At 39.7% G+C, this 24,398-nt stretch overlaps 2 protein-coding genes across 2 annotated transcripts in view; both read left to right on the forward strand.

The window, feature by feature from the left end:
- Nucleotides 1-7,437, forward strand: part of ahr1b (aryl hydrocarbon receptor 1b) — a 31,789-nt gene extending 24,352 nt beyond the window's left edge. The window contains exon 11 of the mRNA XM_073462623.1: nt 3,107-7,437. Coding sequence (XP_073318724.1) covers nt 3,107-3,265 — 159 coding nt within the window. The 3' untranslated portion in view covers nt 3,266-7,437. The remainder of the gene's footprint in view (nt 1-3,106) is intronic.
- An 85-nt stretch (nt 7,438-7,522) lies between these two features.
- LOC140992271 (uncharacterized) lies at nt 7,523-23,217 on the forward strand. The gene is given in 5 exon segments (XM_073462570.1): nt 7,523-7,603; nt 10,780-10,870; nt 16,482-16,575; nt 21,208-22,844; nt 22,846-23,217. Coding segments are annotated over 2 exon segments (1,122 nt in total). The 5' UTR covers nt 7,523-7,603; nt 10,780-10,870; nt 16,482-16,575; nt 21,208-21,833; the 3' UTR covers nt 22,957-23,217.
- Nucleotides 23,218-24,398: the final 1,181 nt, after the last annotated feature.

Consider the following 24,398-nt stretch of genomic DNA (forward strand, 5'->3'; position numbering starts at 1 on the left):
CTGGTTGGTTGGTTGGATGGTTGGTTGTTTGGATGGATGGATAATTAATCAAGAAAATAATCTACAGAGAAACAAAGATGAAAAAGTGAATGAAAAGGAACATTTTCAGACTTTGTCTGAACTGTAGGTCTCTTGATGGAAGTCAGATCCCAGTAACATTATTCGAGTTGGTTAATGAGACTATAAATGTTCAGGAGAAGCTTAAATCTTTAAAGTCCAACAAAAACTACTGTAGTTCCAGTAATGACAGAGCAGCGAGGGCTGGGGAATGTCATCCTAAAAGAAATCAGAGGCGCGTAGCTGGAGGTCTGGAGAAATTCCCATCGTAAAACATAACGAGGTAATGAGACCTCAGCAATTAACGAAGCATGATTTAAACCAGGAATGTCTCAGGAGCAACTCTGGTTTACTTTTCTGGTCCAGTAGAACAAGTCTCTATTGTTAGAGAGGCCAGTCATCCTGTTTTAACAAACAAAGGAAAGCTTAATTCAAATAAAAACTGACAATAAAAAACTAAGTATTAAAGGTTGGTGTCAGGAAAACTACAGGAAATCATCCGTCTAACATATTCATGATGTTTTATAGCAGTTAAATGAAGTCAAGATGATGATCTGTCCGGTAATAATCAAACGGACCGTCTGTTTTCTGCTTCTCATCATCTCTGGACTCTCCTCCATCTATTTTTCAGTGTTATTGTTGCGTAGCGTTCTGTTTTTCCAAGCATGAAGAGCACCGCTGGTGTTTAGAGCGAAAAACAAACTCGCAGGATAACAAAGGAGATATAATGAAGTACGAGAAAAGGGGATAGAAAAGCAAAGAGGCAGTATAGTGAGAAAGAATACACTAATGAATAGAATAAGGTCGGGATGGGACACGGTCGGCCCCCAGAGATGGGCCGACCCCGGCAGGCATCCATTCATCCCCGCCCCGTTCAGCCTCCACTGTTATTCTTCAGGGTCAGTGACTGTCGCTGAAAGAAAAATACTGGCAGGCTGAGCAGTCAAGCATGAGCGCTGCTGACCTACAATTTGACTGTCATCATTACCTAATGCTGTGAACGCAGGACGGAGGGGGAGGCAGGCGAGGCTATTCTCAGCTCGCAGAGAGGCAGCAGCGCTCCACTGTAGTTTGATTCACTGTCGGGATGTGAGTTAGTGTCCTGGAAAGCCAGAAAAAGACTCGAGATGATGGAAATGCTCATAATGAATACACAATCATAAGATGTGTTTATCATGAGAAGCACCGCTCCTTTCGAGCAGACATGGGACGATATATCTTGTCCAAAATAACTGCGATATCCACATCAAAATATCTTAAAAACTTAGAGAATCAGATGATTAATATTTTTATTGGACACATCTTTCTTCCTGAAAAACAAACAATCTTGATTAAGGACTGTCTGCAAAGATACAACTCACATTTGTAGCAATTCAAAATAATAATAATAATAAATAATAATAGTGAGTGTTTTCATCTCAACTTGGGGTAAAATCTTGTATCGTTCCATCCCCACTTGCAAGATATCTGTAATCATATAACCCAAGAATCAGAGCAGTAAAGCTATAAATGTTATCCAACAATAAAAAACACATTAACAGATCAGACAAAATGTTTAACAACAGAGTGTAGTTATAGATCTGAGTTTGCTCAAATAGAAAAGATAAAACCAGAAATATAAAATGAACATAGCAATTTAAAAAACACACTAAAGCTTTAGAAATAAGAACCAACACAGAAAGCGATGAAGTCCAGGAACAAGAAGCTGTTTGAGTCAGTGACTGTAATTAAATAAGAAAACACTGACACTGATTCTGTCAACATGGCTAATTACTCACAGACACTCTGTATGACTATCCATCAGGGTAGGGTAATAGCATGCTACGCTAATCCAAAATACACATCAACCACAGACATTTATTTCAGACACATTTATTTGAGTTTTTTTTGTCTGAAAACTAAACAAACAAAAATCCAGACTTTGATTTTGTGACAGAAATAAACCCTAAAACTCGCAACGTGAAAAGAGAAAAAGGAAACAAATGAAAATCTGTTTTTATTCAGTTGAATATGTGACATGAAACCGAAAGTATTTTAATTTTAATGGACCCCAGTGTTTAAAATGATGCCAGAAATGATGTCAACGATTATTTTACAGTAACAGATTACAGATACTTACTTTTCAAATACACATTACAAAATGTAATTTGTCATTTAAAAAATACAAAAAGGCATTTTACATAAACTAATATCACATTTTAGCCATTAAGTCGCCTCAGTTTTGATCGGATTTTGACGGGAGCTCCGTAAATAAAATTAAGTTATTATTTTGTGTCATCTAGTTTATTATTCGAGTAACTTTATGTTTACTTTATCTGTTATCAAACACAGATCATGTCAGTGGATCCAATATATTTCATATATTATTAATCATTTATCGATAATCGATTGTTAAGGCAGCCGACTATCGATGATGCACCTGATAATCAAGGTAATGATGCACAAATAATAATAATAATCAAAGAGAAATGGAGAGAGGGGTTCAAGGGTTTTTTTTATTTAGCTGTTTCCATCAAACTTTCCTAATGCAATACATTAAATTGTGGCTACTGTAAGTCACTAGTCTCTATGGAAGCATCAGTAAAAGACCTGAAAGGAAACAGAGAAGAAGAAACTGTTCTTCTGTCCTGCTCCTTAACTCCTTCAGTGCTAACTAGCTGACCGGCGAGTTAATCTGTTCAGACTCACTGAAGGGGATTAAAGTGACGGTGATGTAAGTGATCACAACAGATACACACTGAAGGATTCTCCTTCCTCTGCTGCTTCCTCTTGTGACAGTGCTTCCCTTCATCACTCCTCCTCTTCCTCATTGTGTCATGGTGGCTCTCAGGACTTGACCTGACCCGCTTCCTGTCAGGAGTTTCTGTTTGCACCTGCAGTTTAAAGACTCAAATAACCTGCGGGGACTTATTCAGGGCACAAAAGTCCAAATGTGCTGTAGCTGCAGTCCATATGTTTGTTTACTTAGCCTCAGCTGATATACTAAAGCGATACTAAAATCAAAAGGAGACTTTTCATGAGCTGAAACCACTTTGTTTTTGTGTTCCAGCTGGAGAACGGCTGCCTCCTCAGTGCCACCAACGCCGCGTACATCAGGACGTGTCTGATGCCCAACGGGAACGGCGTGGCGACGGGCGACATCCCCGTCTCCTGTCCAGACGGACTCTCCGCCCTGCAGGACCCCCAGAAATCTGGATTCTTCCTCTGAAAGGGTGACGGCTGTTAGAGAAGACAAGGTACAGATGGAACAATGAAAGATATGAACATCCATTTTTTAATAATCTTCATGACGAGGATCGACAACAAAAGACGAACGGAGACGAAGGAATTACGTTTTTTGTGTCGCACTGCGTGTTATGATATTTCTACTCACTGACAGATTCATCTCCGTGTTCGGATAAATTTAACGTCAGTGGGTGTTTTTAGTTTTCAGACTCACTGGAACGATATCTGATTGGATTTTTGCTCCCGAGCCAAAACTCATCACTGTCTGATGTGTATATACACTGTTAAAGAAGAAGAAGAAGAAGAAGAAGAAGAAGAGAAGAAGAAGTCTCTGTTTATCTGATACTGAAATAAGTTCCCTTTGTTTCTGGGTCACTGCAAGATGTTTAACTCAACATGGATTCCAGCTCAGATAATCAATATGTCTCCGTTGTAAAATGGTAGAAAGCAGAGTTTCAGCACTGGACTTTTCAAATTAAGAGCATCCTTCACATTCCTGCAGACCCTTTCTAAAAGCAGACCGAAAGTTTTAAGGTTGTTTCCTACTTTCCAGAGCAGAGTTCGATTTTCCTCACAAGGTGCAAACACAGAGCATTTTTTAATTCTTCCTTGACATGACAATAATGTACATTTTGTCATTATTTTTAGATTTTATTTAATCTTAATGAATTCATAGACTTCAAACATAAACACCCCTCCCATCAGTCCTCCGCCAGAAGCTTTGCACATGTCCGTGGAAAAACAACCGAGCAACCTCCGTATCTGTATACTAGGGATAGATCCATTATCAGGGCAGATATTCAGCATCTTTTTTCTTATTGCCGATAAAATAAACTACTTGTTGTTACTTCTGCTCTGCAGCATCGTCTCACAAAATGTCCCAAAACACGATCTGATCGGTAACAAATCACAATTAATAGCCTATGAAAACTAAAAATCTGACTATGCAAAGTAACTAGTACCTAAATGTATCCAATAAATGTAGTGGAGAGGAAGTATAAAGCAGCAGAAAAGGAAAACACTCAAGTAAAGTACCTGAAAATGATACTTCCTTCACTGGTAATTCTACATTTTGACACTCAGAGTTTCATATTTGCTGCACATGTAGATCGTTTCCAAATATCTCTCTTTGATTTCCGGTAATCTGTATCAGCCCTGAAGAAGCCGTATCGATCGACCACTTTCGTATTCATGCCTTTCTTTGGAAAGCCTCACTGATCTTCTGACCTTCTCCTCTTTGTTTTTTTTCTCAGCCATTTCTCGATCTTCACAGTCCGATCAAGTTGTTGAGTTTACACCAGATTTACCGTCCTTTTCCGACTTCGTGCCGGCACCACGTGTAGTTGTCTACGCAGATTGAAATATCAACGGCTAAAACGTGCAGTGTGAAGTATGCAGAATACATATTAAAAGCATATTAAATGACGTAATGTTGTGTGATAACTTAAACTTTGGCTTGACAGCAGATAACAGACGTCTCTGGGCTGGTTTAATAAATTAAAAAACAGAGATGGAGCAGGTAGGACTGCAGCAGAGCTAGCAAGCCCACAGAGTAGCATCAAGCTCCTGCTCCTCAAGAAATGGAAGATACAGCAACAGCCAAAAAATGGGCGTCAAAAGAAAAAGAAAAAGAGCCGAGAACTGACTGATATTTGCTGAAATTGACAAAAAGTGATCAGAGCTGCTGACTGCACATTTAAGTGAACTGAATATTCTACCTTGAAAATGACGGTCTGCTTTGAAAACTGGTCTGCAGTTATTATGAAACGTGTAGAAATAACACTCACAAACTTCAGCCTCCGACATGTCTGCTGGTAACCTGCTTGTTCATCCTGATGTGAGCGTTTCGTGAAGTTAGAGGACGTTTATACAAACAGATTATTTAAACTTCAGTGGTCGTTCGTCACCTAGATGTGTAGAAGACCTGTAGGGTCGGTAGATGTCGTTCGTCCTGGTGCTTTACGTGTCAACAAAACAGCATTTCAATTCTTCTCGTTATTGTTGTTGAGATGAGATTCAAACAGAAGGTAAACAGTCAGACAGGAGGAAGAGGTTTTATTTATCGCCGCTGGCATCACATTGTTGATCCTAATGCTGCATTTTAGCCTATCTGAGGTTTACAATGATGTTGTGCACTTACATGTATGTTCTGGACATCTCGATTTGTCCGTCAGTGGCACTGAAATCAAACAGAAAAAGCATTTTTGTTTCCTGACCGGAGACAGTGTGAAACTCTCCCGTTAATGCCTTGTCTCGGCGGCTCGGCCCGTCAGACTTACTTTACCCTGCAGTCGTGTCGTGTACCGCGAAACACTGAGTGCACTTACATGCACACAGTAATCCATCAAGGACCTAACTGTAAATAATAGATCACAACTGAAGGCCGAGGAGGAAGTGCATGAAAGTATTTCTCAAGTTTAGCTTCCTGTCATCACACCGTAGTGATTTAATGATTCAGAGAATATAAAATGTTGATTAATTAAAAATCAAAGCTGACGAAGCTCAAACATGAAGCTGTCCGAATAGCTTCGTCCTTCCTTTGACGTACTTTTTCTTCTCACTGTGAATCCTCCGATGCAGAAACGAGGCGTTTCACCTTTCGTACCTGCAGGTTTGAAAAAGTCCAAACAGACACTGTGACAGACGATACCGTACACGCTGCTCCTGACCTTCACTGAGACTTTTATACGGCTGTCGTACAGACAGTTTTGTGTCTTTGTTGTTTTTGTTTGAATGTTACACGGTCAAACAAACTGCTCACCAGATTTCCTCTGAACAATACAACAAAACCTGGTTTCCTCGTAGAATCAGAACCTCCCACATCTGTATCCCAGAGGGAAATGAGAGATGATGTTGCATTCACGTCATGTCAGAATAACCGTAAATAACAGGTGCAGCTGCTCTTTAGAAATTGTTATTAAAGATTTCCACTGTCTAAAATCTAATCATCTGAATTTTAATCCAAAATGTTGAAGTTAACAGCGCTTTTTTAAAAGTTGCATCAACTTCAGTCTCGCAAACAACAAAACGTAACCTAACAAAAAGCTAATGAAAGCTAATGTTTTGCCTCGTGGTGTGTGGGCTAACTCCTCTCATCGAAAGTAAAGCACCTTTAACCCAGACAAATTTAAATATATAAACTAGCTTGGCACTGATGTGACTTGAACGCAGCATTACTCATGTTTAAAAGACCTGAAAGAAAGGAAAGGAAGCTGGAGGGTGGACGACAGACTGGACAGCATTTAGCATTTAGCACCGACTCAGAAACCAAATGAGAAACATGTGAACACACGTGTGTCTGCAGTTGCTCCGTTGTTGAATGTCTCGTGTAAAACTGTTTAAAGGCGTTTTGAAACATGAAGCTTTTATTTCACAAAAAGGTGCTTCGAGGTGATTTGTCGATGTTGGTTAGCATCATGACGATTAAATGCATTTACAGATTTGTGTTTTTTTTTTGTTTTTGCTAATTTTTTTGTAAACTTTTCTTATAAAACAGATTATTTAAACCAGTTGAGATCAAATGCTGTATGAAAGAAAACATTTATAAATGACAATCATTTTCCAAGGCGCTTTAAAAACAAACAAAAAAAGGTTGTGTGTGTATATAACTGTGTTTTTTAATGGTGTTGTTGCAAGCACTACTTTAAAATCACCTGTTCTCCAGCACTGAAAGTAGTCTTGTAGAAAAAAGCATTTTATGACTCCATGTTGTTGAATATTGTTCCCAAGAGTTGTGTTTTATCTTTATGTCATGTTTGTCACTTTAGCTCCAAACTAAACGGTGCCATAACGGTAAGTCAGGCCATCAGTATCTGAAGACGTATTTCAAAACATTTTACATAAAAAATATTGAATCTTTTTCCTTTTTTAGTCTCTTAAAATCCACTTTGTCCACCAGATAACATTTAAAAGTGACTGTTTCATTGTTTTCATTGTGTTTTCAGCCAAGTTGGAGTCAAACTTTGGAACCAAACTCTCCGTGAGCTGTTTCGTCGTGGTTCATTTTTTTAAGGCACACAGACTTTATTTTGCTACTTTCTATCACTGAAGGTCGTAGCTGTACGTAAAGAAAACTTTTTAAAAATGCAGTTTGTCTTCGAGCCGTGTGTTGAAATGTGCTCTTGGATCCTGGAAATAAAGGATTTTGTGCAATCACACTGAATCGCCTCATATATCTTGTCTTTTCAGAGACATCCCTCACCTGTAGTTCCTCACCTGGCCTGCTCACCTGTTCCCCATTCCCCAATCCACCTTTCAGGAAGTGCACAGAGTAGCCAGACAGACAAAGGTGCCTCCTGCTGAGTCATTACAGGAAGGTTAGGTAAGAAATTCCCAAGAACCCTGTTTAGAAACATGTGAAAAGTAGCATCAGAGGGTTGAGAAATGCTTCAAAACATATCACCAGACTCCCTTTACAAACTGCATAATTTTAAGAGTTGTTGCATGAGGAGAAACTTAACAAACTTTGTGAAACGACGACAACAATTTCTAAATCATCGGTGCCTTACTGTAAATTCGGCATTAAATGGAAAACATGAAGTTGTTTCAGTCTTTGTAAAAAGAACACACTGTTTCAACACGAAATTTATGAAAGAAGACAACATTTTGTTGATGGTAAACATGTCAAACAGTAACCAATATAGGCTTCTTCTATATTGTCACCAGAATCCCTTTAAAAATCTCTCATTTTAGTGAGTTGTTGAGTTCGGAGAAACTTTATAAACTTTGTGAAACGCTGTCTCTGACAGATTCTTCATTATTTGGGCCTTCTTGTAAATTCAGCAAATGTTCTACATGAAGATTTTTTTTTCTTTTTTAAAAAAAAACTTTTTTTCTGTTTTTTCCCAGTGATGTACGTGTTTATTTGCACATGGAGTGAGCAAGTAGGATCCTATTACAACATACTTTACAAAACGCATAAAATAAAAAAATAAAAAAGTTAACATCACATAACAAGAAAATGTGTAATATATTTATATTTTAAAAACAGTATCAGTTGATGTGTCCAATGAGGTAAAATCCACCCTGAGTTGCATCATGGGACCTCAGAGACGTTACAAACTGAAGTGACGCACGCCACCAACAAACCTGAGGATGCTTTTAGCTGCTGTCACTGAACTGTCCCACAACACACACACAGTCACCACTATGGTCCATTTCCACACCTCCGTTCTTACGCTTTTTGCACCAGCAGATGTGTGAAATCGCGCCTGAGCAAAAGCAAACAAACACACACCGATACCAGAGGTGATCCGCCCACGGACAGCGAGCCGAAACATGAAAGAGCTCATATAAAATGCTACTTAATCTCCAAGTTTTATACAATTTGGTAACAAGGCAACAAAACAGCTGTCACCTCCCGTCCGGAGGGAGACACAGTGTTGAAAATCAAACGTCCCTCACCTCTGTGGGCTGAGAGGAAAGAGGTGGAAGAGGATCCATTTTGTTTTCTTTGTGCTCTGAACCTTGAAGCTCCAGTTCTTCAACATCTGAAGTGATTTCACCTTCAGCTCAGGCTCAGATCCTCCATCAGAAGATTATTTTAAAAGTGAAACTGTGAAGGTGTTTAAAACGATACATTTTAGCAGCCAGAAAGCTGCACATGAAGCTTCCTCTTCCCCGAGTGCAGAATGCTGTCTGCTGCTGACTTTACATCTTTAATGACCCGGCCCAAATCATTTATGAGAGTTTTTCTTCTCCCGCAGTTTTCAGCCGGTTAACTTTGACCGCTTGTGACGTGATCAATCATCCAAGCAAGATGTTGTGTGTCCCACTTTAGCTTCCTCGGGCTGCTGCGTCACACAGCCCGCCGCCGCAGGCCGCTAGCCGAGGACCTCTGGGAGAGGCTCAAACCTCAGGGAGGAAGAGGAAATATGCTGTTGTTGTGCTGGTCATCAAGATAATTCATTTCAAGCTGCTCCTAGAAACCACAAGGAGGACGAGTCAGTGTTCGTGTTAATGACAGTGCTCATTAAAACAGGCTGTAAATTTAGATCTAAAAGGATGTTTGACTGCAGAAAATGATTTAACGTTTCACAGATTGTGGACTCAAAGCATCACTGATACAATGCTCCTCTTGAACTGGACTGACACAATTGATTTGTGTGTTTTCTGGTACAGATTTTTTCAGAATATCCGACATTAAAGTGATTAATTTTACAAGAAAAAAGCACCAGTACTCTCCTAGATATTCTCTCGGTGTATTTTTTCATATACATCTGGACTATAAACAGACATTTCTGTGAATTGAGCTTCTTCAGACAAAAACTAGATACTGATTAGGATGAGGTGAGCGCTTTATGCATGTATGTGCTGTGATAATCGTACAAATGCAATAAATATCGCACATCTGGCAACCCTGCCGAGCTTGGACGTAGCACTAATGTTACCTGGTTTTGGCAATGCAGGGTTTTCCACCAAGGGGGACTGCAAAAGCCGAACAGGTCAGTTTGTTTACTAGGGAAACTGCAGGTCACAATCCCCTGTATGAGGGCTGCTGAGGAATGTTTCTTATACAGACTAACTGAAATAAAATCTATACATAAGCTACAAAGCCTCTACTCAATCCTAAACCTAACCAAGTGAGGACGTATCAACCATTCATAATATTTAAGAATAGATTAAATGCAAAAAGTCCAGTCAGTAGATGTATAGAAACACCAAAATGAAGCAATTGCACAAAAAGCTCTTGCAAAATCTCATCAATTATATTCAGCCTCCAACTCTGTTTATGTTTATGTAATTAAAAGTACTCGGTGAAGGTCAGAAGAAGTTGTTGGTCATGAGTACTTCCTGTTTTGCTTTTTGACAGACATAGCTCACCTGTCAGGTAAAAAACAGGTCAATTACTGTTATTTTGTATACGATGACATTCCTTTTCCCTCCCTCACCTTGAGTTTAAAGGTCACAAGCATTTTTTTATCAAGTTTATACTGATTGTGTCTCAAATTTAAAACCAGCCTGTGCGCAGAAACGTTCAGTATATCGACGTAAAATATTGTCCAATATTAAACACCTCGATCAGGAGTCTCTGTGGCTGTGTGTCGCTGCTGCTGCGTAGAAACGATATAAAATATTTAATGACCATCTCGAACCACTCAGGTCTTTTCACTGATGGAAAATATGGACACTGTGAGCGAGTGCAGAGCTCCTGACCTGCTTTCAGACCACATTCAAAACTGTTTTTCTTTAAAGATGTGTTGAAACAGCTCAAATCTGAAATTTTAGATCATTTTTAATCCATCAGATTTTTTTCTTTCAGCTCACGTGAAGGGATAAATCTGATGTTCCAGACGGTGTTTTTGATGAACCATCCTCGTCTTGTTTTTCTTTCAGGCAACTTTTCAGTCACAAAAAATAATTTTCCCTCTGAAGCTCTGATCGATTCCTCACAGATCGATTTTTCTCTCCACGTCTGTTTCTTTATTTATTATTCCTCTTTTTCGTCCATAAGCAGAGCGGCAGCAGGAAACACTGATCCCTCTCTCTCTCTCTCAGCACCACCCAGTCTCCACCCGTCGGGCTGTCAGCGTTCATTACCTCCAGCCCAACAAACAGATACTTCCTGTGCTCTGCTTCCTGCATAAAGGTAAAACACACATGAAAAAATACGATAAATAATGAACATGAACTTCAGCATTTTACAGTAACCGTTTTACAGACAATAAAAATTGAATAAAAAAGTCAAAACAGAGAAATTTGACTTTGATTTAAAAAAAAAATGAAAATTTTTATCAGTCACAGATAATTTATGACCACTGAGTGACACAGAGACGTCTGGACAGCGAGTGTAAGCTGTCATAAAGGTTTAAACAGAGAGCTAATGGTTGGTGTTAACATTCAGGGAGGCTTTTAGGGAGGAAACACCCCCAACCTCCACCTCCACCTCCTGTAACCCACATTTGAGCTTTGACTCCCTGCAGGCTGCTCAAACACACACAGCTTTGATTAATGACACATTCACACACATTTATAGTTATATACTCTTAGAAATATGTCTTCCAAAAGGAAAAATATGTATGAATGTTTTCACAATTTAAAAATTCATAACAGTAGCATGGATTGCTAAACGTTTGATATGTGGAAAACATACGCAGATTTATAAAACCCTTTATATATCTGTTCCCACGCCTCTTATCCTCATACATGTCAATCATCCAGAAATTGTTCACATGTTCACATCTGACCATCCCCACAGTTGACTAGAAATGACTTTAATGGCTATAAATGTAACAATTTATACATTTGCGACAGCCTTAGAGGTCGGTGTGTTTACTGGGACAACTGCAGGTCAGAATCCCCTGTATTAGCTGGTGAATGTTTGTTATATAGACTAACTGAAAGAAATTCATAACAACATTAATGATATTTAAGAATAGATTGTTTGACTCTAAATGGCTTTAAATAGACCCCCAATTACCTGGTTTGATTACAAAGGGCCAGAATTTAGGCTTAAGTTCTGACATCAGCAACAAAATGAAGCAAGTGGAATGGCAGAAAGTGACAGAAGCGGTGAACGCCGTGAGTTCGTAGACACGAACTTTGGAGCAGCTAACAGGCTAGCCACACTGGCTGTCAATCAAAACTGATCCAAACACAAACACTGTGGTGGTTTGACCCGAGTGTCACGCTGAGGTCCAAGTTTGCAGGCTGAACACCGACACTACATTAAAGGTCAGGACATTCACAGGCGGCATCCTGCAGGCACACACACACACACACACACACACACACACACACACACACACACAGCCTTTGTGACCTTTTCACTTGTACACATTGACTCCGACCGCCTGCAATTACTGAGCGAGATTTTAAGGAATCATTCAGCCCGAATCCGAACCAACTGATCTGATGGGTGCGGTGCAGTTTGATTGATTATCTATAGAGAGCCGAAGTCACGCCCCCTCCGGTTTCCCTCATGGGACCTCATTCCAGAAAATAGTAGTGAATGAAATTTTAACGTTTAAAGAATTTGAAAGACACAAATATTTTTTAAATCGGTGATACAGGACGAGAGAAAACAGAAGAAGAAAATAGAGAAAAGGGGCTGTGGTATTCCCTTTAGCTCAAAACTAAAAACAAACTCGAACAAGGATAATTTAAGCTACTGATTACCCCAAAAACCCTTTCAGAGTGATATAACACATTAAAATAATTACTGTCTACATAATAAGAAACAAACTGTCCTCCTGTAAACAACCAGCAGACTGGAGGAACTCCGTTTACTTTCTGTTGTGATTTTGTTTGACAGGGAAACGTTTCTGTTTTTCTCTCCGTGTGAAGCTTCACTGAGCATCTTCACCCGCACAGTTTGACCTTCGACCTCTAACCCCCGCCCCCAAACACGCACACACGCTCCACCCACTGGTGTGCGTGTGTGTTGGTGACATGGCTGCCGTTCCCCCGTCCTTCATGTCAATATGCCAAAACAGGTTGCATCAGCACGTTGGTTTTGTCGACCCCAGCAGACGAGGCGGGTGGAGAGGTCGTCAAATATTGATGCCAGAAGCTGAAGACACACAACTGCTCCCCTCTGAGGAAAACTTTGAACACATCTGTGGCTTTAAGTTTAGATATTTTACAAAAGATTCAGTGAACTTGTGACTTCCTGTTATTAATGTTAACAACTGATGATAAAGATCTGATTCTACAACCAACTTAACCATTTCTTTTATAGTGCGTTTGTTTTAAAATGTCTTAAAAGACTCAGCGGCGACAAAATCCTGTTAAAGTCAGGTCAAATTTATTTTTAAAAAATGTGTGAACTTGTGGTAAAAATTTTAAATGAGGCGATTCAAAGGAAAATGTAGACTTCACCTCTTTATCTAAAAGTTATAATATAATTGAGCACAATATTGTAACATTGTAGTGTTGTCATGATGCAGGAATTCATAAAATATTGATATTTGATACCATTTTTGATGCCATGGGGAAAAATCAAGGAAACATTTTTTGATTTTTATTAAAAGATGAATATAACAAGGCTATAACGAGATACGACTTTTCTTTTCTTGGCTAGTAGCAGAAAAACAGCAAATTTTTTAGAAACATTCTTGTTTTTCTTATTCGAGCAGAGGAGCAGCTATGCCCGCCCTAGAGCCTACAACAACCAATGAGTGATCTTGTAGACAAGCAACCCACTCTCTCTTCTTTCTCCTCTCTCCTGAGCCACTTACACGCCAGCCTCCGGATGATTGATGCATCATGTAGCCAACGAGATTTCAGATCCAGTAATATATAGTTTATATATGTTTTTAAAGCCCTAAACTGTTTAAAGTTTATGTAGTTTTCTGCTCGTTTTTCTTTGACTGCAGCTAAGAAACCGTTCACAGGCCCAACAGGTGAACTCTCTGATAAAACATAATCCTTTAATGCAGTTTGTGTTGAGTTTTTCAGGCTCTCGGTGTTTGTTGTGTCGACTTTGATATGATGATGTTGAATAATTCAGAGTATTTTCGGCGTCCTGCTGCTGCTTTTTTCAGTTTTTCCAGGAAGCTGCTGAAGCTCACAGATCGGCCTGACCTAAAAGCTCTGACATCTCAAGGGGCGATCACACACTGAGCTGCCAAAAATACTCACACTGTGTGTGTGTGTGTGTGTGTGTGTGTGTGTGTGTGTGTGTGTGTGTGTGTGTGTGTGTGTGTGTGAGAGAGAGTGTGTGTGTGTGTGTGTGTGTGTGTGTGTGTGTGTGAGAGAGAGAGTGTGTGTGTGTGTGTGTGTGTGTCATCCAGACTAGAGAGCAGAAACCACCTCGACCTAGATACTGAACAAACTGTCAAAAGAGGAGGGTTCAAGGAGACGAAGAGGACGAGGAGGAGACAAAAATTTTAAAAATGTAGGTGAAACATCAAAGACGAGACAAAAGAGGAGAAAATAAAATAAAGTAATTAAAAGGAGGGAAAAGAGGAGGAGGAAAGATCAGAAATATAGGAGGAAGAAGATTTTCAGGAAAAAGGATGAAGAATAAATTGAAAATGACAAAAAAAGAAGTGGAAGAGAAGCGTAAAGAGAAGACGAGGGACAGATGAGGAGGAGAAAAGAGATGAAGACGAAGAAGGAAAACAGGAGAGAAAGATGAAAACAGGAAGTAGAGAAAAGACAAGAAGAGTGAGGAAAAGAAAACAAGAGAATAAAATGGAAGAAAGAAAAAGACAAGAAAAAGAAGAAAGGTGTGAAAGTGACAGGAAGGAAAAAAAAGAGGGTGAAAAATACTGAGTTAAAAAAAGAAATGTGGAGAACAAAGATGGAGGAGAAAAAAAAGAGGAAAAGAAATGAGGAGACAATTAATTATTGTGTAGAAAACAGACGAGAAAGGTGAAAAAAGGAAGCCAGAATTTAAGATGGGTGGAAGGAGGAAAGACATGGAGAAGAGAGGAGAATACAAGAGGAGGAAGAGGAGGAAAATAAAAGAAGAAGAGGGAAGAGAGAAGACAAGAGTGAGACAATGTGAAAAGAAAAGGAAGAAATGAAGAGGACAGACAATAAGTTATTGTGAGGAAAACAGTAGAAGTAAAAATGTGAGAAGAGAAGTGTACAGAAGAAACAGGAAGAGAAGCGAGGAGGAGAAAAGTGAAGAAGAAGAAGAAGAAGAAGAAGACTAATGCTGGTTTGGAGGTCACGGCCTCCCTCCTGTTGGTCTGATGGATCCACACTGACAACCAGAGACCACTGGAGACCACTATGTGTGTGTGTGTGTGTGTGTGTGTGTGTGTGTGTGTGTGTGTGTGTGTGTGTGTGTGTGTGTGTGTGTGTGTCTCAGTCTCACTCAGAAAACACACACACACACACACTCTTCCCAGTTTCCCTGGAGGTGTTTTCTTTATCGACTGGTTACGACTGGAAACACACACACACACAGACACACACACACACACACACACACACACACAAAGGTCAGAGGTCAAACAGGAAGTTCTTTACACGTACAGATGACAGGTTTTACATCCATCAGAGTGTGAGAGGTCGCAGCACTGTAGTTTTACTCTGAGTGGTGGTTTTTGGACCGTTGATTACAGGAGCTGCTGGAGTTGCAGAAGTAACACTTGTAGTATTGTAGTAGTAGTACTGTAGTTTTACTAGATGTGGTAGTAGTTCTCCTAGAAGTAGCTGCACGAGTCGTTATTGTAGTAGTTGTAGCTGCACTGTTGTAGTACTGGTAGCTGGAGCAGTTTCAGCAGTAGCAGTAGTATTTGTAGTATTACAGTTTTTCTTGATTTCTCACACAGAACATTAAAACGTAAATGTAATGTGAAAATAGAGAGTGAGTCGTATCAGCTGTGTTTCAGCTCATAGTCTTCCCAGAAGTACAGTAGTAGTATGTGTAGTACAGTTGATGGACACATGATGCCACTCAGGGTGGCAGAGCTGACACTCACAGTGATAATGATGATGAAGATGATGATGATCAGGACAGCAGGGCTGATGTTTATTCAAAAGAATTGGTTCACACTCAGTCAGGAGTCTTTATCACAGTGTTCAGTGTCATTAAACTCTGAAACCAGTTTGTAATGAGGCTTCGAACTGGAGGACAAACTGAAAACAAAAACTATAAGAAAGAATAAATCTAACATCAGTGATTAAACACCTCTGCGTCATCCTGTCAGATCTGAGGACCTGATTGAGGACGTGACAGCGACAGGAACAATATGTTGGCGCCGACTCGCTCCTCCTCGTCTCTCTGACCTCTGTGACCTCTCCGAGGCTCGTCCTGTCACCCCGTCACAGCTGCCATGTTGGATCTGAGGAGCGGCGTGAACAAGCCGCCACGCTGCACCGCCGCTGTCGCGCTCATTAACACCTCCACCCGTCACACAAAAACACACATTCACACGTACTGTATAAGTTTGTACACACAGCTACAGAGGCAGCGCTCTGCAGAGCAGCTTCATGTCCACTCCGATTCTGTCAGACGTGGTTCTGTAAATACATTTGAATTCACTTTATCGATCAGAGTTTGTGATAACTACATCCAGCACCACCTATACTACCTCTTTTACTGCTAATGCTGGTACTGCTACTATGATTATACTTCTAATGACATGAATATTAACAGAATATAAGAATGTAAACATACAAGGCAATAACAAGTAAAAAGTATATATAGAAAATACAGTAATATTCTCACAAAATGAAAAATTAAACAGTGCTAGAAGATTGATTGTTGCTGACGATGAAAATCCTCTTTTCATTTCCAACAGAGCTGTTGCGCCCCCCGCTGGCTGCTCTGAGCACCGCACACAGGTCAGACTGATGACATCACAGCAACCTCACCTGCTCACAGGTTGCAGTCAGGTGAGACCAACTGGATCCATCAAAACTACACAGGCTGGTTGACTGGATCAGATTTCACATCATGCAGATATGAAGTGGATAAAAGATGTGATCGTACAGATTTAAAATGTCAACATTTTAAAAAAAATTATTAGTCAACAGAAGCGAAAAATATAGACAAATAAAAAAAACAATTACAACAAAAAATATAGAAAAATAAGATTGAAAATAACCCCAAAAATACAGAAAAATAAAATACAAAAACAATTAATCAGAAAATAAAATAAAAAAAACAGCAAAGCAAAAAAAATACCAAAAAATAAAGTACAATTAAGCAAAAATGTACAGAAAAATTTAATTAAAAACCAAAAAATCTCATTTAAAAAAATAATTCAGCAAAAACTACAGAAAAATAATTGTCAGCTTTTATTATTTTGTCTCTTTTTGTGTGTTTTCAGGTTTTAATATAATTTATTTTAACTTAAAGATCGGTTAGAGCTGAAAAGATTCATCGATTAGTTGTCATCTATTAAATCAATCATCAGCTATTTTAATAAATGATTGCACATAAATTTTTCCCATTGAAAGACAGAAATGATAATATAAAATATAAATATATTTATTAATGAAACATATTAAATTGTACATTAAGAATACATCATGTTTCTTCAAAACTGATAACAGAACTTGAGTAACTATTGTTTGTTAAGTTTCTTTTCAAAATAAAATGCTTTTCTGTCAAACGTTACAGAGGAAACATGTTGGCAGGTGAACGCATGTTACCAGATCTTAGATTCTGAGATCCAGATGAAATGTAGTGTAACGATGATCTGTAGATCTTCTTTAAAGGGAACTGTGACTACGTACAAGTTCTAAATGAGACATGAATATAAATGACAGTGGAAATAAAAACACAACTAATAAGACAAGCAGATGAAGTGGTGAAAGTGAGAGTGGGACTTTAATGTCCCAGCAGCAGCAGAACATGGAGGTAATCCTCTCCACGCGGATTAACGATTAGCGTCTTCATCGAAACTGAAGCAGCTTTCATGCTTCACTGTCAGTGTTTGTGTCTCACTGTAATCCTGCTGCTCCACGATAGTCTCATAAAACTCTGACTGATGCAGTAAATCTATACCGTATATACTGAGTATGACTCATATGTGCAGTATTTCTACTTCTTAACAGACCTACAAATACAATGAAAACACACAGTTACATAAAATATAATTCATTTAAACAAATACAACAAATGATGACCACATACAGTTTGTACAATTTGTACAGTGGAAGAAGTAAAAGTAGCAGTTGCAGTAAAAGTAGTAGTAATAGAAGAAGTAGTATCAGCACAGGTGGTAGTGTTAGTAGAAAAGGAGTACTATATCAGCAGCACCAGTATTAGTAGAAGTAGTGATAACCAAAGGAGAAGTACAAATAGTGTAGTATTAGTATTAATAGTAGAGACAACAGTAGTAGTTGTAATCGAGACAGCTGCTTGGATGTAGAAGAATAGTATCAATTGTAGTAGAAGTACTGCTGTAGAAGTAGTAGCTGTAGTTATTGTATTAATAAGACAGGCAGTAGTAGTAGTTGTAATATCAGTAGAGAAAGTATAAGTACCAGTAGACATTGAAGAGTAGTACCAGTAGTAGTAGTAATAATTCTAGCAAATGTACTGGCACAGGTGGTAGTGTTAGTAGAAAAGTTGTACTACGAGTAACAGAAGAAGTAGAGGAAGTACAGGTGGTAGTGGAAGCAGAAAGGTGGTAGTAGTAGTAATAGTGGTAGTGTTAGTAGAAGTAGTGATAGCAGTTGCACAACTAGCAAAAGGGGTAGTAGAAGTACTGTAGTAATAGTATTAGTAGTACAGCCAGCAGTAGTAATCATACTAGTAATAGCAATAGAGGTAAATGACTGTACTAGGTATGTACTAGTAGAGATAGAAGAGTAGTATCAGTAGTAGTAGTAGTAGTAGTGATTGTAGCAGGGATACTGGCACATGTGGTAATGTAGAAATACTTGTGTTAGTAGCAGTACTAGTTTAGTTGTATTAGACGTACCAGTACTAGAAGAAGTAGAGGTATCATCAGAAGAAGTACAGGTGGTAGTGGTGGAAGCAGAGGAGTAAAAGTCACAGTAGTAGAGGTAGTGATAGCAGTTGTACAACTAGCAGAAGGAGTAGTAGAGTAACTGTAGTAATAGTATTGTTAGTACAGGGGATGGTGGTAGCTGTAGTTGCAGGAGAGGTAGTTGTTTTGTACAAATAGGTGTAGCAGAGTAGTGCCAGTAGTAGTAGTAATTTTAGCAGTAATACCAGCACAGGCGGTAGTGGTAGTAGAAAAGTGGTACTTTATCAGTAGCAGTAGTATTGTAGCTGTATTAGAAGCATGAGTAATAGAAGTAGCAGATAGCAGTAGAGGAAGTACATGTGGTAGCAGAGGAAGCAGAGGAGTAAAAGTAGTAAATGTAGTAATAGCAGTAGCAGCACAACTAGCAGAAGGGACAGCACAGTAAGGAACGTCTGCAACAATCAACCTGAGTGAACAGTGTAGATGTAACTGAAGGAGTTTCCAGCTGCTGTTATTGTGCTGCACAATGATCCAGGTCGAGTCAAAGGCCGAGCGGAAACTGGATCTGTGCAGACACCCAATATCTGTGAGAGGAAACACTACTGTACCATCACTGACTGACACTGTCTGGACACTGTCTCCTAACACCGACTACAGACTACACCAGACAAATCTGAGGACTGACTCAGCTAAAAACTTAAAAAACAAACAGAACTTGGGTTAAAGAGCTGTGATACAAACTGGGCTACAAGCTCTGATTCTTCAATTAATGGAGGTGGATGGAGGACGGCAGAGAGTGGTTTATCTGGGCCGAGGATTTGGACGGTATTAGTGTAATCTTTCTCTCTGTGACCAACAGGTCCGCTCATCATCTCTCCGATACATCCCCGCTTCATCCTACAGATGAGAGTAAACAATCTCACATCTGGGTTTGCAGATCGCTTCAGATTTCTGTCATTGAAGAGTCAAAGCTTCAGCGTCATCGAAGAACAACATGTTTTTGGCTCTATAATTCATTTTTTAGACGTAATACCTTTAATGTTCTGTTCTCCTTAATCCGGCATAATCACTAGAAAATCAGGCACCAAAAGAGCAGGTCCTGACCTTTGACCAACTGTAATTTTGGTCGCTCATCATGTTGTCATATCGAGGATACAGGAGAAATTCAAGCTGTAGCTCACATTCTATAAGCATCACTGTTAAAGTGATAAATATGAGGCTTTACCAGGAAAACAGAGGCTGTTGTGGCTAGACAGGTAAAGCCACTGTTCATCAATCAAGATTGGCACTTTGATCCCCGACACCACAATTACATGTATTATTGCTTTAAAAACGCCTTTTATCATCTATAATGTGCAAATAAGAGCATTTTGTCATCATTGCCCAAAGCCAGTTTTGGAAATCCAGTGAATTATGGTCTAAATGTTCACCTTCAATCAACGTCTTCAAGTAGTTTGTGACAAATCTTTCACTTTCGAACCAGTTTTGAATGGGTAGACGTCTATTCAACAGATAAATGCTCACTGGGTAGTATAGGTATTTTTTAAAATATCTAAAAGAGGGATGAGAAAACGTTCATACATTATCAAATTAATGACATAACTATTCATATTAAGATACCAAAATTACATTAACACAACACCAAAATTACATTAACACAACACCAAAATCACATTAACACAACATCAACATCAAAATCACATGAACACAATACCAAAAACACATTAAAACAATAACCAAAATCACATTAACACAATAACACAATACCAAAATCACATGAACACAGTACCAAAAACACATTAACACAGTACCAAAAACACATTAACACAATACCAAAAACACATTAACACAATACCAAAATCACATTAACACAATACCAAAATCACATTAACACAATACCAAAAACACATTAACACAATACCAAAATCACATTAACACAATACCAAAAACACATTAACACAATACCAAAATCACATTAACACAATACCAAAATCACATTAACACAATACCAAAAACACATTAACACAATACCAAAATCACACTGAAGCAATTCAACATATAAACCGATACTTCACACATATTATAACAACCTTGATCAACAGGCCCAACAACGTATACACACAACAAACATTACATAAATAAATAAACAAACATAACAATAAACATTGCAGAAAATGTGTTTTTCATCTATATGTCATGCTGTGTTTAAGAAGTGCAAGTGTAAGTACTTTCTCGCTACAGAAACTCATTCAGTTCATAAAAAACACTTTGTCTCTCAGTTTTTTTGATCAACCACATCAAACCTATAAATAACCTGGAGATAAACACCCCCCTGCCTGCAATCAATCAAATCTGTCCAGACTTTCTAATTCTCGCTCCGTTGCCCAGCCTGGCTTCAATCTCTTAAAGCTCCCCCTCATCAGCCTCGATAACCCCCTCCCACAACCTGCAGCGTGGTGAATAATTGACGAGCGCTCCCTCCCCTCTGCTCTCTTCTCTGTGTCTCTTTCCATCTCGCTGTCTCTGCGGTGTCACTCGTCCGCGGCTTCTTCGGGCCGTGACAACCCGCCTCCGTCATGTCCAGTTTCCACCTGCTGCCGACTGCGCGTTTGACGACTGTCAGCAGGTAAAACAGGCGGAAACACTGAACAGCTGCTGGTAAGACTAAACCTCAAACATTAGATCTACAGACGAGGATGTAGCTCTTTTTATCATCATCTTTTAACTGTTCTTTACATTTTTCTTCCTTTATTGATAAAGAGATTTTGCGAAAGAAGAAAAGAGAAAGCAAGTATGTTAGAAGTATCTTTATTTTTGACTTTCGGTTTGATGCTGCAACCTGTTTGCCTTAAAAATCATTAGTATGTCCACAGAATAAAGATAAATAAAACTATAACAGGCTAAGATGGTTTTTGTCGTTGCTCTGACAAAAACAAGAAGAAGAAAGTCATTCTTTTTGTCTTTTAGAGGACCTAAATGTTGACTTTAGACTAATTCAACACCTTTTTCTATGTTTCTTGAAACCATGCTGCTTTAGAGTAGAAATCCAACACTGATGGGTTTTCTGTCCTTTTGTTGACCTGAGAAGGTTTTTAATTCTCCAAAGCTGATGTGTGTTCTGATGTGGAAACTTGTAGCTTAATTGTTTTGGAGGCGTTTTCATCAACAAATCAAAAATAATCCTGACTCTCTGTGGTTGCTTCCAGAGCCATGAAGGACTTCCTGTTCCTCGTCCTGCTGCTGACGGATGCGTCCAGGTGCAGCAGCAGCAGGTGCGAGCTGGGCTGCGACTGTCGAGGAGATCTCAAGTTCACCATCTGTTCTCGGGCGCTCTTCACCACGCTGCCCGGCAGAGTCCCGCCAACCACCGAGCTCCTCGACCTGTCCGACAACAACATCTCCGTCATCCCCGAACGCTCCTTCACCAAAAACCGCAAGCTGCGGATCCTCCTGCTGCAGAACAACAACATCAGTGTGGTGGAGGACGGCGGCTTCTCTCAGCTGGAGTTCCTGCAGAAGTTAGACCTGAGCTGGAACCGTATCTCCACCCTGACTGAGGGTTTCTCCATCGGCCTGGCATTCCTGCGGGAGCTGCAGCTCGCCCACAACTGCCTGACGAGCCTGGACAGCCGCAGCTTCCTGCACCTGGATGGCCTCCAGAGGTTGAACCTGACCAGCAACAGCATCCATGCAATCCAGGTGAGGTCGTTCTCCTCCTTGAGCATGCTGCGTCAGCTCCACCTGGAGGACAACCAGCTGACGTCTCTGCGGAGCGGGATCTTCTCCATGCTGCGCTCGCTGGAGGTCCTGAATCTGGCCGGGAACCAGGTCAGCGAGACGGAGCAGGGCGTCTTCAAGCCGCTCACCAGCATGACGCTACTCAACCTGGCCAACAACCGCATGTCCACCATCCACTTCAAGACGTTCCTGAGCATCCACACCTACAGCACCCACATCCTGCTGGAGAGGAACCCGTGGAACTGCGACTGCGACCTGCAGAGAGTCTTCCGGAAGCTGCGCAGCATCCAGAGGCTCTTCCTGGACGACTACTACAACCTGACCTGCAAGGAGCCGCCGGAGCTCGAGGACTACCGGCTCATGGAGGTGGACACGGAGCTGTGCCTCGCCGAGACCATCACCGTGCTCATCATCACCGTCACCGTGGTGATCACCGTGCTGGCCGCCATGCTGATGGGCGAGAGGAAGAGGAAGAAGAAGAAGAAGGGGAAGCACTGGACGCAGCAGGGGGAGCTGTCAGATGAGTCGGACTATTGAAACACAACTTTCTTTCTCCTTTCTCTGTTTATCAAACAAGATTAAAACAGCTGTTTGACTTTTACGCTTGTTGCTTAAATCCCACAGGATCATCTGCACGACTGGAGAGAGATTTCAGACTCTGTGGTTCATTTTGTGGGATTTCACAACTGACACTGTGCAGGGAATTACGCTAAAACATCTGCTTCATAAACAAACACTTTCATTTTCTTCAAATGCAGAATATATAGAAATAAGAAAGGTTTATTTTCTCATCTTAACTGTTTCAATGATGAATATCACTTTTTTGGAAAACATTAAATGGGATGTTTAAGACCAACTTTTTTCCCTCATATCACATCACCAATAAAAAACTCAAGACTTCTGAACACGTCAACTCTCTCAATGTAAAACAGAAGGCTACAGTGTCCTCTGCAGGTGAATGAGTGTATTGCAGTGGACACCACATGGGTGGGGTTTGTGTTTCCAGGCACTACACACACCTTAAAATCAACATTAATGACACTTTCCTGAACCACCGTGAGAGGAAAATGTTTAGATCCATGTTGATTAGTATTTATGCAGCTATAACTACAATTTCTGGCTGATTTTCTATGATTAAAAAAGGATAAAAACTTACACTTTACATTACTTTTGATTAGTTTTGTAACAAATGTGGCCTCTTCCTTGGAAAACAGAAGATAAAATGACACTATCACCTCTAACATGTTAATTTAGCAACTTCTATACATATTCCAAATTTACTAAACATGTTATATTGAATTCTGGGAGAAAAAAATAATAATGTCATAATATGTCCTCAGCTAATACATCTGTGCTCCTCAACCACGTGTTTATGGTGATTAAATGTTTTATTTTTATACCCAGTCATTCCCATGAGGACTCTGACCAGAGTCCTATAGTCTGTTGTGTCAATTTAAAACCAATTAATGGATTGTTTTCATGTGTGATTAATGGAAGTTTCCCCTTTAATTGAGACACAGGAGACCTTTAGGTGGAGTCCATCGGCTGCTTCAAAACAACAGCATGTAGCACTGAGGGCTACAGGAAGTCAACAAAATAAAAGCATAGCAATTGTGTCAAAAAAACAAAAACATTTTAAGGATGAAGACACAAACAAGGAACTGATTAGATAACAAACAACTAGACAACAAATATGCAAAGTATTTCACTTAGAGCAACTTAAGACAAAAAAAAAGCTGGAGCTAATTTTATTTCTTGGCTATTTTAGGGGTGTGATTTGGGATTTTGGGGGGATTTTTTAGGCTTTTTTAGGGTCTTTTCTTGGCAAATTTTGTGGGGGCGTGTTTGTCAATTTTGCGGGGTGGGGAAGGCATTTTGGGGACTTTACAGAGCTTATTTAGTAATTTGGGGGGGATTTTCAGGGGTGATGGGGCATTTCTGTTGCACATTTGGGCGTTTTTTTTGTGTATTTTTTGGTTGAAAGGTGATTTAATTTATAATTTTTACTGCGAAAAATCGCTGAACAAATAAATCGCT

This window comes from Pagrus major, chromosome 24, assembly GCF_040436345.1.
Source record: "Pagrus major chromosome 24, Pma_NU_1.0".
In the NCBI taxonomy this organism is placed as follows: domain Eukaryota; kingdom Metazoa; phylum Chordata; class Actinopteri; order Spariformes; family Sparidae; genus Pagrus; species Pagrus major.